This window comes from Dermacentor andersoni, chromosome 1 (genome assembly GCF_023375885.2).
Source record: "Dermacentor andersoni chromosome 1, qqDerAnde1_hic_scaffold, whole genome shotgun sequence".
In the NCBI taxonomy this organism is placed as follows: Eukaryota; Metazoa; Arthropoda; class Arachnida; order Ixodida; family Ixodidae; genus Dermacentor; species Dermacentor andersoni.
In genome coordinates, this window is record NC_092814.1 from 81,935,582 (window position 1) to 81,952,729 (window position 17,148).

Below are 17,148 nucleotides of genomic sequence, written 5' to 3' on the forward strand. Positions count from 1 at the left end.
TGCGATTAGCATTCTTTGGGAGGTGGTTATTTGTGGCAATATGTGTTATGGGTGGCACTCCCCTTACCACCATTCCTTGTCTGTACGTGGGAGCAAACCTACACTTCGAACGCCACTTCTTCGAGGACCACTTCAAAACCCCGTGCAGTGCCTGCGACCACTTCCGGTAGCAGACCAGAGGCGCAGCATTGTGCTTGAACAGTCTCAAGAAATCGCAATCGATACTAAAAAAAAAAATGCTGCACCATGCCACCATATAGGAGGCTATGTGTAAATGCACTGTAAAAAGACAGGAAAAAAAAAAAAAAAAACACAATACACGATGTCGTTCCGCTGCTGTCTCATCACTTCATATCGATGCCGCCCGGCTTCGCGTTTTCGAGCAAGTGTGCACTCGCGTTCCCAGCCGCTCTTCTATGCGTATCGACGCTGCTCCACTTTGGACGTTTGTGGGCGAAATGTTCACCGCGCTTCTCGTTGCTCATCGCAGCTACTCGACGCTGCTCCACTGCGGGTTTACGGGCCAGCATGCGCTCGCGTTCTAAACCATGTTTCGCTGCGTGCCCGGGACGTTCCTGCTAGTCGACGCTTCGGGGCCTTTGTTTCCTCCGCAATTAGTATGTGCTTCGGCTCCACTTTATAGGCGTTACAGCTCGCGTCTGCGCTCGCTTAATAATTCCCCTGGTTGCCCCGGGCATGCTCGATTTCCACTATCTCTGGGACCGGTCCATCATGATACACAACAGCCAGCACACGCAAAGTGTGTGGAAGAAGCAAAGACAGCTTCGATTTAAATGTCGTATTGTGTTCAACTAGTCAGTCACCAAAGAGGATAGTTCGAGGCCTGGCCCTTCGTGGAGCCATGACCCTTCGCGACTCATCGTTCAATGCAGCAGCCAGCACTTACATAGTGGGCGGAAGAGGCAAAGAAAACATCGCTTTAAATAATTACAGCTGTAGCAGTGCATGGTGTGTGCTTCTAGCAGCACGTATAAAAAACAGAGCGCGTAAATCAATGGAACATGAGGAGGAAGAGGAAGATGCTGAAGCTTGGCCTAGGGCGCGCGTTCGCCGTGCATGGCGTTTCTCTTCCGCTTCGAATATCTGCATAGAGTGCGCCGCGTAGCCCACCGGAAGACCATGGTGGGCGTTGGGAGAAGCTGAGGTTCAGCAGAAGGCGGCGTGGAGAACCTCCCGCGGGCGATGGCTTTCCGGTTTCACTGAGCGCCTCCTGGTCTGCAGCAGCGAGTCGGGCGAGCGCCATGCTGCCGTGTAGCGTCGAGCACAGACCTTGCCGCAAGATGTGTCCTCATAGATGCGGAGCGCGTGCCACGTCGTCTGGCGGCAATGTGCCGTAAAGGCGCGGGGTGACGGCATGCAAGCGAGCAGCCCGGGCCAGGGTCGCTTAGAGCCGAGGGGCAGCGTGGGCGTCCTGTCCCCGGCGGAAGCGGAAGGACCTTGCTGGGACCCGCGGCAGCGCAAGCAGCGACTGCGCAGAAATCTGCTCGTGGTGAGCGCCAGTTCATTCCTCGTCAACTCGGCCTTCCTGTCGCTGAGTCACCTGCAGACGAACGTGCTGAACGTCGAGAGCGGCCTAGGCACAGTGTCGCTGAGCGCCATTTCATCCTCGTTCGTGCTCTCGTGCATGTTCCTGGCGCCCTTCTTCATCAGCGTGGCGGGCCTCAAGATTACCATTGGCGCTTGCACTCTACTCTATACGCCGTACTTCATCGCCAACTTCTATCCGCACTGGGTGACCGTGCTGCCCACATCTTTCGTACTGGGTTTTGGAGCAGGGCCATTGTGCACGGCCAACAGTGCGTACGTGGCCGAGCTGGCAACCCAGTACGCCGGACTACATCGCCAGAACGCCGACGCGGCGCTGGGCCGCTTCTTCGGCGTTTTCCTTATGTTCGGCCAATTGTCCCAAGTGTTCGGAAATCTCCTGTCGTACGTGGTCCTCGGGGCCGGTGGCACCACTACGGATGGCACTGTGGTGAACCAGGAGGCCAGCAGTGACAAGCGCGCCAGTTGTGGAGTTAACTTTTGCCCTCAATCGGCGCTTCCGACAAACATAACAGCACCGTCAGTGACAAGCCGCTTCCAGTTGTGCGTGGTGTACACGGCTTTTGGGTGGATCGCCGCGCTGGTCGTCTTCCTGCTGCTCGATCCGCTTGAGCGCAAGGTGCAGCGCCATGACAGGGCATCCCTGCAACTGCTCATGCTCACTATGCGACACATGAAGAACCCGTACCAGATATTCATCATCCCCTTGACCATTTTCAGCGGATTGGAGATTGCGTTCATTGCGGACGACTTCACGAAGGTCCGTGATTCATTCGTGTGCAGTCTGCCCGACTGGGCTGAGCAGAGGCGCGAAACACAGAAAGCACATTCGCGCACTTGCAATGCATTGGTTGCTGTCGCTCAAAGTGTTTTTGACGGAATTACAAGAGTGCTAGTACTGCATTAGGATACAGTTAGAAGCATGCCGTGAAATTATTAACCTCTTTCTAATATTATTGATCGTGATTGAGAGGATGAAAACGTGCACAGCTCGTGCCATTTATCGTGTGGTGAAACGCTCATGTCTACAACAACAAAAACATAGGCATTACATAACTTCACACTAGCGGCAGAACTTAAGCGCATCTCAGAAAGGTAATATTTCTTGGATATACTTTTTATATTGCGCGCATGGAGCAAATATTCCATTTTTATCAGGAGGTTTAAGGCCATGACTGCACTTGGACCATCCAACAATGTAAATGAGCGCATTCTCTATCTCCCATCCTCCCTTTTCAAACCAACCCTCCTCAAACCCCCACTGTTGTTCCGCCTCGTATGGCCCCATATAAGCTTAACCTAAGTTGTATAAAACATTGCGTCATTTACCTTTATGCACGTAACGACTTTTCAGTGCTTGCATAACGCTTGCTCCGATGTTTTCTCGCTGTGTAGACTGAAAAGCATTTAATAATATTCACATCAAAGCACAGATATAGCACGTTATGCTTGGTTATCGTTACGGTGCACTGGCTATTCGGTGCAGTATGCTGGCTATCCTGTCATGTGGCGCAGTTTGTGAGGAGTAGCTCCTCCCAATGACGAGGCACCTACCCATTGGTAACCAGTGATGCAGGTATCACTCGATCTTGTCAGGGCAATTGAAATATCTCCAATCAGGCAGGTAGGCTTGGATAGCAATGAATTTTGTGAGAAGGATTGAAATAGACCTATCCGTGTCGAGTATTTGCACTAGGAAAATTAAATTTGCCTAATATCATCCTTCACAACGAGCTTGCGGCTTGTGCGTGGTGGGAAACAATGTTTTTTTTTACGGTGTACAGAACCCATGGCGAACTTATTCTTCTGGCAGTCATTCGCGCGCCGCGTGCCTTGCACGTCGTGTTGCAGGCGTACATCACATGCACATGGGGCGTATACTACGTGGGGTTGTTCTTGGTGAGCCTCGGCGTGTCTGGAGCTCTCTTCTCGCTAAGCTTCGGCTGGCTGCTGCACCTCACTGGCCGGCCGCAGATGGTACTGCTCGGCGCCGTGGTGAACGTGGCCATGATCATTCTCATGCTCAGCTACGAGACAGGCTACCTTCTCCTGGTCCTACTTGTTGCCTCCGGGGTCTGGGGCATCGCCGACGCTGCCTGGACCACGCACCTCATCTGTAAGTCACTGGGTCTGTTCATCGACGCCGCGCATCCTCTCCAGAAGGCGAGGCAAGATACTCCTTTCATGAATTTTGAATGAAAAGCATTGTCAGATCACCTTAGCTCTTGTAAAAGCTTAGGTATGACGTACTCAACACTCGGCATGTCCATGCATAGAAGGTTGATCTTGAAAAGCGGTTGGCGAGCGCGTAGCAGTCGATGGATGCCTTTAAAGACTACACACCTTATACCGTAAACATCAAAACTCAAAGTCGTACAGCGGCGTCAAGTGCGCGTGCTCTTTTTCGGCACCTGCAAACGTTTCCTTTGGCGCAGCCTTCTACGCCGTGGCCTTCTGGCAGAACCCGGAGGCAGCATTCGCCAGCTGCCATCTGTGGCGATCCGTCGGCACCATCGCTTCGCTGAGCTACAGCAACCTCGTATGCACCGACATGAAGCTGTACATTCTGCTGTGCGTGCTCACCGTAGGTGTGGCCGGGTACTTTGCCGTGGACGCCGAAGTGAAGCGCGCCGCTGCTGCCGTGGCGCTGCCGCACGCCACCGTGGTCAGCGCCACCGTGACGCCCATCGTGAGCGCGGCCGGCCTGCAGCCGTTAGCCGCGGCCCGAAGCCTCGACGCGGGCATTCCAGTCGTCATCCCCGCCCTGCTCACCTCGAACCCTGTGGCAGCACGATGAGCTCAGTAAACTGGCCCCATGCTGGCCCGTGCTCCTCTACATTGGGGGCGCCCTCCGTGTTGCTCCTCTCTCGCACGCCTGGGTGGACCGCCATCGGCGGCTGGGTGTGTGTGTGTTTGCGTGCGCCTACTTGTTGTCGTTTGGAAACTGAGCCTCGAGCCTCTACCATGTTTCGCCTGACATAAGGAAACGATTATTAAATATGTCTCGTTCGTTGCCAAGGTAGTGCGGCTTTACCATCGTATCGGAATCAGCGTGCCGAATGCATTTAGTTAAAGATGAACACCGTGATCCCTTCCTCAGAAAGAAAACGGTGACCCCTTGGACCAAGTAAATCTGTGTGCGCGCTGGATTTGACAGGTTTAACGTTGCTACAATAACAGAGGGCGGCCGACGATTTACCCTTGTGCCAAAGTCGGCTTATATACCGGGTGTTTCAGCGAACACTTCCAATTTTTCGTTAAGTGGCCTGTGGCAGATATCATAATTCTAGTCCGTGAGGTGGTCTACTCGAAGAGGTGGACATTACTAGCGCAAGAAATTGAAATGGATAATTGACTAATTAACAAAAAGTCATCAATTATGTTTTAACTAATTACCTTATGCACATATTTCAATTTACAATTTCTAGCTGGGGAGTTAGCAAGGCACTTGGAACGAATTCACAGAGTGACACCAGTTTCGAGATATTCCCGAACTTTGCGAAGAAATGCATTGGCGTTCCAGTTACTTTTGTGCCTCAATGCTTAAAACGACGTTTTGTTGAGAAAGTACGTGGACCGACAGTGCATTTTTACCGCATATTTGACGGCGCATGTCTCGTAGGTGGTGTCATCCACACAATTCTTTTCAAGCGGATGTGCCTTGCAGTCTCACCCGCTAGAATTTGTGAAATGCTATATGTGCCATAACGTCATTGGCTAAAAACTTAATTAGTTATTTTTTGTTAATTAATCGCTTATGCACTTCATTTTTTTGAGCAAGTAATGTCCGCCTCTTCGAACTGACCAGCTCATGGGCTAGAATTGAGCCATCTGCCACAGGCAATTAAAGAAAATGTTCAATGTGTTCGCTGAAACACCCTGTATAATATAGCTTGTGGAAATAGTTGACCATTTCGTTGCTTATTAGCGTTCTCACTGTCACTGTGCGATGATAATTTTAAAATATTCGGTGTTCACGTAAAAATAGCCATTCTTGAGTTTGCTTGCGATAATCTAAAGCAGTTGGGTTGTGTTTATAAAGTGGGCAAAAGTGGACCGAGTCAGCTTGTCGAGCTGAAGTTTGCATTGTGTTCATGCAGTTGAACGGTAGTTCAAGGGTGCTATTCTCAGACGATCACTTTCATGTGATAGTTTCACCTTCGTGAGACTCAGCCCATGAGAGCCAACGAAAGCTCCTTTCTCACGCTTGTCTGATCCTTGTGCGCATACGACCAGTGCCGATCCTCGCGAAATCTCGCGAAAGTGAAACTACCTTCGAAAGTGATCGTCCGAGAGTACGTTTCCAGCAAACGTTGAATTGCGGTGGCTCAGCGCGATCTGCTTGCAAAAATGCATGTAAACGCGATACGGTGGATTCTGTGGTTCTAACTAGCGGAGAAAAGCTGGATCCGCGTGCTTTGCTGCCTCGTTCCGATGCAGGCTGCCGCTGGCACCTATGCCTCGCAGAAACACGTGTAAACGCTTTCGGGTTGGGCTGTTTCAGCCTGACTCGACCTTCCCACGTCGCGTTCATGTAACGAACACACTTGAAAGTCTGCGCCGCTCAAATGTTGAAGAGGGCACGTAGTATTTGCGCCGAACCACCTCTATGATACAGAAATACGCAGGATACAGGAAACTTGGCTTTGAACTCGTGTACGAATGTACACGGCGCCCTTTAGATATTCATCCGTAAAATGTATCAGCAAAACATGCAAGTGAAGCATTCTAGTGCCCGTTTCGAGAAAGAAGCAAAGTCCTTGTCAACTGCCGCATAACAGTATTGTCCACCTTCTGTCGACACCGTGTCGCCTAGACAGCGCCATCATTAGTCTTCTCTACAGAGCCGTGATTTCACGTTCGGCCGAATGTCAGTTTAAAGGATCGGTTCCACTTCATATACGTGTATTCCGATCTTATTTTACAGCAACAGCTGTTATGTGCTCTTCAAAGTACTAAAATATTTTGTAGTCGGCGATGAGAGGGTCTTGACTAAAGTTTAAGCTGATTCCCGACGCGGCGCTCCGTGTGGCCACCGTCGTCGTCACGCTCCCAAAGCAGTTTAGAAGTGAAGGGGTGTTTCCCGTTGAAGAGACTGGCAGTAGCGTACTTGTCACAGGCCTTCTGTGCAGTGCGGTTAAGCGTGCCAGTACAAATTACCCCAGTTTGTGACAAGCTTGCGCCAATGAGGCTACGTTTATATAAACGCCACGTACAATGAAATAAATTGTGGACCAATACGGCAGCCCAGAAGCCTGTACGTATAGTGCCTACTAGCATTGCGATATATATGATTTTTGTAACCATGAATTGTGCTAACGCTCGTTAACGTGAGCTATACTCTCTAGGTAAAGCTAGCTTCTCGCCGATCTAACGCGAGCTCGTACGATGTCGTCCGCCCCTGCCAACGTCTGTAAGGCACAATGTATACTATGTAAGACGAGGTGTTTTCATGGGTTTCTTTGCTAGCGCTACCCCAAAAATGCAGTCATCACCGTCCCCAGTACGTTTAGCTATAGACGACAAAAAAGGGATTTGAAGTATTTGGAAGATTCCCGCGTCTTTTCTTGTACATGTGTGTTCCTTGAAATTTATACCATGAACATTATTGACCATTCTGTGCTGTTTCGGGGCGATAACGTGCAGCTTTATAAATTATATTAAAAATACAGAAAAAAAACGTTATTTTTTTGCAGCCTTTCACAATTTCATTGCACAGTTTCTGCTTGATAGCGCGTCGATTTTAAACAAACTGATAAATAACGAGCTAAATCACAGTTTTGGGATATTTATAATGCAATTCATTCGAAACCAGAGAAGACGGAAGCACTAAACATGCAAGCGGACTTCATCTTAAAGTTACGAACTAGCAGCCTGACGCGATGCATCAGCTTGAAGTTTCCCCGCGATGCCATAGATTTTTGCAACATATGTTCGACCCGCCGTGGTTGCTCAGTGGCTATGGTGTTAGGCTGCTGAGCTCGAGGTCGCGGGATCGAATCCCGGCCACGGCGGCCGCATTTCGATGGGGGCGAAATGCGAAAACACCCGTGTACTTAGATTTAGGTGCACGTTAAAGAACCCCAGGTGGTCAAAATTTCCGGAGTCCCCCACTACGGCGTGCCTCATAATCAGAAAGTGGTTTTGGCACGTAAAACCCCATAATTAAAAAATTTTTTTTTAACATATGTTCGGGACTGTTTTATAGTTTATTGGTAAACAAAGCCCATATTCATTATAAAGACGCAAATGTCTCGCGCTAGTGCGTTACGAGAACTTTATTCGCACAAAAACAGTCTAGACATGCTTTAGTATATTTGTAAATCCATGACGTGACGCTGACGGTCTGGCGCTGCAGTTAGGGCGGCCAATTGAAGGACGGAAACTCTGGCCTTGATTTCATCAGTTAACCTTTTTTGCCGTAAAATAAACAAAATAGCCTTGTAGAAAAAAAATCCAAAGTCAGCGATAGCTTTGTTGTGCAACCTGCTGCATATCCCTATGCCATCTGTGAGTCACGACACTTTAGGGGCGCTATAACAAAAGCTATTCCAAACTTTTCTATTCCGATTCTGCAATCATCCCTCCGCCATTGGCCAACAACTTTTTTTAACCCCCCCACTTCGCCTGTCTGTCACGCGACGTCACCAAAACCGAGGTAACTCCCCATCTGATATGATGTGAACACACTGATTATACATGACTGCAAAGAACAAAAGAAAAATATTTGTTTCTGATTCGACGCCTTTTCGCCATCAGACCTCGGCTATTGGTCAAAAGTTGTCGGGCTGCACCCACTTCACCTGCCTGTCACCCGACGTCACAAAACCGCGAAAACTCACCGCGTCAAAGTGATGTGTACGCGTTAAAGATGCATTAATATGCCGAACAAAACTGAATTTTTCTCTGAATAGCTGCAGGCTGTCCCGTTCCGAAAGGAATAAAAGATGGCTGCCGCCGATCGCTCAGGCACTGACTACTCGCACCTGCCGGAGAGCATGGGATTATTTGCGTACAGTAATACTTTTTGCGTGGCTGTGTAACGTTTTCGAGCACTTTCTGCACGTTTACGACCTCGCTCAGTCAACTTCCTTTTTTGCTGATAATTTTTTTAGAGGCATTCGTAACCTTCCGTTGCATGTCGCCGCGATCTTCGACCAGGCACCCCAAGCTAAGTAAGGGAAAGCGGACCAATCGCAGACGGCGCACCACCCTCTTCACCCGGTGATCGATTTTCAGTGCACTGGCTCGGCCCCATCGAATACCTCTCCACTTGAGCCATGCTGCTCGCCTCTTATCAGCCAATTAGATAAGAGAAGCCGCTCAGTGTAGGCAATGTTATTCGTTTTTAAAGCAAACAAAAGAGACCTCCTATAAACGAGGAAAGCGTTTGATTGGTCTCTTTAAACAAACCTGCGTGTCACAGCCCGATGCTTGCGTCGGCGGTTATGCACATTTGACGTCAGGAGATTGGAATAAAAACATATTGGAATAGTTTTACGTAATAGGGCCCTAGGACACATTATAGCGGACACATGTAGTGGCAATCTCGCCGCCAACCACAATACCGAATGATAGCACGACATAGTATATATTGTTGTACTCACAGCACCCTTGTGTCACATCTTGTGCCACCTTGGCATATCTATACTGGGGGATTGGTCCAGAATAGGCGCACAGCAATACCACATACGCTGTGACGAAGTTGTCCGTTCGGGCACATACCCAGTCTTGCATTTCTTCTGCTCGACAAGACAGCAGCCAGTACATACCCAGCGACCCAAGTTGACTCTCCTGCAGGTTTTTATTGTGCGAGGTTGCCCGGCGTCCATCTAAGGTGGGCAAGGTAGCTAAAAAGTTATCACTACATACTTCACCAGGCTAACGCTAGCTAGTACGCAAATACCCAAGAACTGGACAAAGGGACGCCCACCCGACTTAGACGCTTTTCGCGAAGCAGTTTTCTCTAGAGGAACGCGATGGCGCTTTCGGCGGCACGCCGCACGTTGCCTGAGTTAAAGCACACGAATACGAAACCATTATCACTTCTGCCCTGCGACTGTGCGATCAGCTGTCGGAAATGCAACTGGGTGTTCGCAAGCGCACTATACTCCATTCATGCAGCAAAATGTGGAGCGCTAGAGGAAAGACATCATCATCATGTAATCATCATCAGCCTGGCTACACCCACTGCAGGGCAAAGGCCTCTCCCATGCTTCTCCAACTACCCCGATCATATGCTAATTGTGGCCATGTTGTCCCTGCAAACTTCTTAATCTCATCCGCCCACCTAACTTTCTGCCTCCCCCTGCTACGCTTCCCGTCTCTTGAAATGCAGTCCGTAACTCTTAATGACAATCGGTAATCTTCCCTCCTCATTATATGTTTTGCCCATGGCCATTTCTTTTTCTTGATTTCAACTAAGATGTCATTAACTCGCGTTTGTTCCCTCACCCAATCTGCTCTCTTCTTATCCCTTAACGTTACACCCATCATTCTTCCTTCCATAGCTCGTTGCGTCGTCCTCATTTAAGTAGAACCCTTTTCGTAAGCCTCCTGGTTTCGGCCCCGTAGGTGAGTACTGGGAAGACACAGCTGTTATGCACTCTTCTTTTAGGGATGATGTCAACCTGCTGTTCATGATCTGAAAATGCCTGCTAAACGTACCCCAGTCCATTCTTATTCTTCTGATTATTTCAGTCTCATGATTCGGATCCGTGGTCACTACCTGCCCTAAGTAGATGTATTCCATTACCACTTCCAGTGCCTCGCTACCTATCGTAAACTGCTGTTCCCTTCCGAGACTGTTAAACATTACTTTAGTTTTCTGCAGATTAATCTTTAGACCCACCCTCCCGCCTTGCTTCTCCAGCTCAGTGAGCATGCATTGCAGTTGGCCCCCTGAGTTACTAAGCAAGGCAATATCATCGGTGAATCGCAAGTTACTAAGGTGTTCTCCATTAACTCTTATCACCAGTTCTTCCCAATCCAGGTCTCTGAATACCTCTTGTAAACACGCTGTGAATAGCATTGGAGAGTCTCCCTGCCTGACACCCTTCTTTATTGGTATTTCGTTTCTTTATGGAGGACTACGGTGGCTGTGGAGCTGCTATAGATATCTTTCAGTATTTTTACATACGGTTCGTCTACACCCCGATTCCGTAATGCCTCCATGACTGCTGAGGTTTCGACTGAATAAAACGTTTTCTCGTAATCAATGAAAGCTATATATAAGCGTTGGTCATATTCCGCACATTTCTCTATCACCTGATTGATAGTGTGAATATGGTCTATTGTTGAGTAGCCTTTACGAAATCCTGCCTTGTCCTTTGGTTGACAGAAGTGTAAGGTGTTCCTGAATAGTGTTCCAATGCGCTAAATAGCGCATTGTGGTGTCGTCTCCCTTCCGTCCTTGTTTGCTGGCGCTAAATATGCTTTCTGGAATGAATCTGTGTGACAAAATTCACGGACTGCTGCTACATGAGGACTGCCTGTGTTGCCGGCCCTTCGCGATGCACGTCTTTCCTCAAGGATAAAAGAAAATTCACTCATCTGCCAGCGTTGTATAGCTAACCTCCCATGCAAGGATTTCAGCCCCAGAACTGGGGCAAAGGAAGTAGCGCCGCTTCCGGGCATAGTAAGTTTCTCGCACGTTATCTGTACGCATCTACCCAACTCAAACGCAAACTTACGCCCATCACCAACGTACCAAGATTAAGTGATTGGGTGCAGACTTGAATCAATCCGCCGAAGCATGGGTGACGGTGACTACAGCGACAGCACAGAAATGTTCGAAGCTGAATGTTTCGTGAAGGTACACAGATTGAGCGAGTGAGTAGCGATAATACGCCTTTGCTACACGCTGGTACAAAGTACAGAATATCTGTGTTCCAAGCCTTGTGCACAGCAAGAAGAAATGGTCGCAACTGAGCACACCCGTGCGCGATTAGGCAGAAAATAAACTATCACATAGTGGCATCGAGGAATGTTACTGTCAGAAGCATGACAACCCGCTTCTTCAAAGTGTTTGTCAAATAAAGGACGAAGAGCAAAACACACTGATCCTGATTTAATTCATCACTGGAAAGTTTGGACAGCTTGGAATAGATTTCTAGCGCCGCATTCAGTACAAGCACTGTGTACACTACTCAAGTCGTTTGGACAAGGTGTAATATGCTCCGAAAGCGCGTACGTGCACTGTGAAGCTGCGGCCAAAACTTCGTGTCATTCCCCCAGTCACGGTCTACGTTATTCAGCGAAACAGTGGTTTGCTGAGCCCTACCGGCATCAGGCACGTCCATTGTAAACACGGAGGGAACGGAGGAATCTCAGACAAGCAATGGTCGCGTCACCACATGATCAAACATGGCGGCGCCCTCGTGATCGCCGTGAAAAGGGTCTACATAGAGTCAATGCTGGAGCGTCGCACGCTGGCAGTGGGGAAGATGTGAGTTCGGCTCCCACCGGCGGCTCAGTTTTCTCTTTGTCAACTGTGATTTCTAGTTTCCTATTATTTTTGCATTTCAAGTATCGGAACACTTTCCTCGGTACTTTCCCTGCTTCATTGTCTGTTGACTGCAGCAGCATATGACCATGAAGGGATTACGGTCACTGACCAAGTCTGATGAATAATCTGACGTTTCGGAACCACGTACGGGTTCCTTGTTCACTGAGTTGGACAAGAAATCGTCGTCACTTATATAGCCAGCACGTGACGTAATGAACGTGCGTAAACGGCAGGAATAGTCCCTGGTGTCCGCTTCATTGTAGCTGGCGTCGATTGAATGATTAGAGATTCTAGCAGCCGTCGCGATGACACGTTCTTTTCTTTGGCAACAACAGTGGCATTGTCCCAGTCAATCTTGTGATTATGTTCATGCGCATGCTCGGCAATGGCGTTCGTCGTGTGGCTATTATTTCTTACATCACGTTTATGTTCCTTGAGGCGTCTGGAGAACTTCCCTGTTTCACCAATATGTACTCTGTGGCAATCAGCGCATGGTATCTTATACACAACTCCTGGTAAATTTGGTCAGTGACCGTAATCCCTTCATTTCCATGCCTGACCAGACGAACTTTCGTCGAACCCTTAATTAAGCATATGACCAATTTCAGTCGCAGCCAGATATTGTTTCTTGCAGGCTCCTGTTTCCTTTACGTCTGCATCATGATAAATATGACAGTTACATACAAAGCATTGTTGCGACTCTTAGCAGGCTTTCAGAACCGTTCTGACCCCGTTGTCATACACACAACATTCACTGTTATTGCAGATTATTTCCCTTCAATCAGATAATAATAATAATAATAATAATAATAATAATAATAATAATAATAATAATAATAATAATAATAATAATAATAATAATAATAATAATAATGTTGCTTTCTTGTGACGTACATTGTTAGCAGTAATATCTGCTGTGCTCATGTGATTTTGTTTTTTGTTTAGTTATTGGACTTGCTTATGTGGGTTCTTTAAATGACATCACATTATAAAGATTAAAATTTGGCCTTCTGCGATGTAGGGAGGCATTCGGCACTGCAACTTCGTGGGGGAGGGGGGATGAGCAACGGGGCGAGTTTGCGGCGGGCGCACTGGTTTGCGCAACGCTGTCAACCTCACTGAGGTTATTGAGCGGCTTGTAGAAGTTGACGGTCACTTTAGCATACGCCAAAGAGGATGAAGGGGAAAGCCTGCGCGCTCACGAGACATTCATTACATTACTTAACATTATCATTCGAATGCGTTGTTACTTCCTATCGTTTTCTCCCACCAAAGGTCCTGGGTTTGAGTGCCTTAATGAACTCTTCCTTAATTAACTGTGCCTTACTTAACTTCGCCCTAATTAACACAATAGGTGTCGGGTTCGACTCCCACCAAAGGTCGTGGGTTCGAGTGCCTTAATTAACCATACCTTAACCAACTGTGCCTTAATTAACTTTGCCTTATTTAAGAGCAAATCTCATGCGTTCGACTCTCGAACTTCACGATGTCAATTGAAATCCAACTTCGATAGCCCGGTTCTCCCATATCTCCGTGTTGGGTTCGACTCCCAATAAATGTTGTGGGTTCGGGTGCTTTAGATAACCCTATCTTAATTAACTGTGCCTTAATTCACTTCGTCCTAATTAACGCCGAAGGTAGTGGGTTCGATTCTCGACTTTCACGATGTCAATTGGAATCCAACTTGGAGATATGGTCAGTTCGCGCATATCTCCACGTGGGTTCCACTCTCACGAAAGGTCGTGGGTTAGATTGGCTTAATTAACTCTATCTTAACTCACTGTACTTTAATTTTGTATTAATTAACAGTACAGGTCATTCTGACGATTTTTCTTGTTTGCCTTGGCTTCACGCTTTCTTATAAAGAAACTGATGGCCTAATTAGCCCTTAAATGACCAAAGGTCGAGGGTTCGACTGCCACCAAAGATCATGGGTCTTAACTACGCCTTAATTAACACCACAGGTCGTGGGTTCGGCTCCCAGCAATGGTCTAGGGTTCGAATCCTTATGAATTTGGGTGCCATAACCCCGGACATCGGATTTTTCGACCCATGAGCCATCTAAGGCTTTCGCCTTAATAAAGCGACAGCCGTGGTCCACATATGTGTGGGCGTTGGTATGCAACAATAGGTGCGGTCAATGTGTAGGGGCTACTTTGCGATAACTGCATGGTACACTCTATACCGATCGTTTCTTACCGGCGTTCATGGTCGAGAATTGCTTGGTGGCGTTAGGGCTCTGATACTCGGAGTAAGAGTTGGTTTTGTCCTTGTGTCTGAGCGTTTACACCGACAAGAACAGCGTGGACAGTCCGCTTAGCGCTTCTTGTGGTCCTTGTGAGGCACTTGAACACTTGATATTGGAGGCTCCTGCTTTCTCCGCGCAAAGCACGTCGCCACTGAGATACTATTGTCTTTTCCTGCTGCGTACGACCCTCGATGAAAGCGTGTACTATGCCAGTGGTTGCGCGTCTCGACATAGAAGTGCTCATGGCATCCTCATTTCTTTTTCTAGGAGAAACTGACCTGCTTTGTAGCGCGCACATTTTTTTTTTGTTTCCGAGTGACGAGACCTCGGACGATTTTTTTTTTTCATTTTGGAGTATACTTTCTTCTTTTTCAAGTTACTGCGACCAGAAGTAATGCTTTTTTTCTGTTCCTACTGCCGTGCTCTAGTTTTTGTCGTTCTGGTCTGTCATCTTGTTGGTTGTTTCCTCTTTCCTTGCCGTATTGCTATCTTCAATGTCTATGTTTGTATCTTCTACTTTTTAAATAGTAGGCAGGCCTTGTGCCCTTTGCCGTTGCATTGACAGCCTGCTCGTTTCCTTCTTTTCTCTCTATCTATATTTGTATACATGTATGAAAATAGTAATTAATCAATTGATCAATTGTTTACTTAGCGTGCCTAGGAACGACCTTAAGGTCCGCATACTGGTGGACGGGTATAGTAAAAAAGAAAATAAGTCGAAGATAACTACAACAGAATGTGAGTAAAGACGAGGGAAAACATACAGAGACAAAGAAAAAATAAAGGACATTGTAAATAAAAATAAGATAGCACCATATAAGTAAAAGGACAAATACGAAAAGGAACAGTTGGCAGTCAACAGGAGGAGCAGGAATAGCGGCCAGCAGAACGCAAAGCTAATTTATAATAAAAAGACGGAGAGGAGAAATAAGATTTGTACAATGTGGGGAAGTAACTGACACAACAATGGGGTGACGCTGTATCAAAACAATGACAGCGGCTTATAAAAAATGTCGAGATCAGCGAGATAAATTTAATGACTTTGTATTGTATGTTCATTATAGAATAAATAAATAAATAAATAAATAAATAAATAAATAAATAAATAAATAAATAAATAAATAAATAAATAAATCTTATTGATGCGCCCAGAAACAACCTGCAGGTCTTGGTCCTGGCGCACGCGAAAATGGGTATAATGCAAACACACAGCCGGTCAAGCGTTCATATCACAATATTTGGCTCGGTACATGCATGAAATGAGTATCCTGTCAAAGCAACTGTAGCTCATTCACGACAAGAATACATATGAAACAAAGAAGCAATCGATGGTGCGTTGTAACATCAAACATACATGGTGTTTGTTAAATTGAACGAGACGGATATATATACATCAATACACAAGAATGAAAAGTAGATATTTTATACGATAACGTGTTTCAATATACCACACAAAAGACATTCATTGAAATTTCTGGAATTAGGTTATGACATGGAGCCGAATGCTGCTTGGAAAGTGTGCAGATGTTTGGGAAAGATGTCACTTTCGAGTGAGTGTTCGTTGCCGGCGCGCAGAATCTTGGCCATTTGATTAGTTGAGACGCGAGAAGTAGATACATGAGAAGGTTTAGACACCTTAGTTATTTTTCGTGGAATTCTTAAACTACCGCCATTTAATATTTTTGTACAATCAAATTTATACAATCAAATTTATTTTTGTACAGGCTTGAATGTGAAGGTCTAGTCAGCTTTGGTGTGTCTGCACTCCAAGTCTTCTTCACCGAGCTAGGACTGAGAGCGAGGCTGTTGTTCACGGCTGACCTGTCTCGAGGAACTGTATTGCGGTGTAGACACAAATTACTTCCGAACTCTGTCTACTCGATCTTTGTTGGAACGACAAGTACAGTTACAAACGACAGCGACATATTCTAGCAAAGTTTGGCAGAAGGATGTGTAGTGCTTAAGACATACAGCTGCATGTTTAAGTTCCCTCGAGATTCGACTTGTGCCCAGGGTGCCCACGCCACGCTTAGTGATACAGTCCATGTGGGGCGAGAAGGCGAGTTTGGAACCAAAGATGGCTCCTAGGTCAGTAACTTCGCCCTCCCCAGAGAGTGTGTGTTTACCCAGGTGGTGAGGAAAACGCAATTCATCTGTCTTGCGTGCACATATGACACCACTTTCGTCTTTTTGCCCTTTAACACCGGTTTAACACCAGTCAGCAAAGGCGGATATGTCTTGTTGAAGTAGAATGCAGTCATGGACGTTGTGAATTTATTTAAACATCTTTATGTCTACCGCATGAAACAAGAAAGACGAGTTCTGTATGATTTTGGATATATGATTTACGAATAGCCAAAGGAGAAGCGGTCCAAGGGCAGAGGTCTGTGGCACACCACTGGTAGATATGTACTGGCTTGAGGGCTGTCCGTTCTAGCTAACATAGCGTTGTCGGTTGGCAGGTAGTCATGCAGCAAAGGTATCATTGATGTGGAAACACCGGATTCAGTGAGTTTTGGGACCACTGAAAACAGAAAACGCCCTGCTTAGGCCACAGTAAACAGCGTCCGGCTGCCTGCTGTTCTTCATCGCTTCCGATGCGCGGCTCATGAAAGTGGCGAAGTTTGTTGTTCTGAACAGCCCGGGTTAAACAAATATTGATTAGGTATTAGACTGCTGCGCACACTCCATGGGATTAATGTGTGCAGGATAGACTCAAAGGTTTTCGAGCAAGATAAGAGGAGAGATATCGGTATGTTGTTTTTCGCGTCTGTTTTCTAGGTAGTTTGACCCCCCGTGGGCTTTAGTGCTGCGCCGCTAAGCACGA

The 17,148-nt window shown here is 47.1% G+C and overlaps 1 protein-coding gene across 1 annotated transcript; it reads left to right on the forward strand.

Annotated features, from left to right (window-relative positions):
- Positions 1 to 984: 984 nt before the first annotated feature.
- On the forward strand, positions 985 to 4,635 carry LOC126543246 (protein unc-93 homolog A-like). Its single transcript, XM_050190377.3, has 3 exons — positions 985 to 2,326; positions 3,418 to 3,682; positions 4,002 to 4,635. Exons 1-3 carry the CDS (start codon positions 1,316 to 1,318, stop codon positions 4,361 to 4,363), a joined length of 1,638 nt encoding a protein of 545 aa, XP_050046334.3. The 5' UTR covers positions 985 to 1,315; the 3' UTR covers positions 4,364 to 4,635.
- The last annotated feature ends 12,513 nt before the right edge of the window (positions 4,636 to 17,148 follow it).

Excerpts from the sequence above, each read along its gene's own strand:
- LOC126543246 (XM_050190377.3), top strand. The coding sequence starts at position 1,316 with ATGCGGAGCGCGTGCCACGTCGTCTGGCGGCAATGTGCCGTAAAGGCG. Across the intron at positions 2,327-3,417 it reads TTGCGGACGACTTCACGAAG|GCGTACATCACATGCACATG; the intron begins GTCCGTGATTCA and ends GTCGTGTTGCAG. Across the intron at positions 3,683-4,001 it reads CTGGACCACGCACCTCATCT|CCTTCTACGCCGTGGCCTTC; the intron begins GTAAGTCACTGG and ends CCTTTGGCGCAG.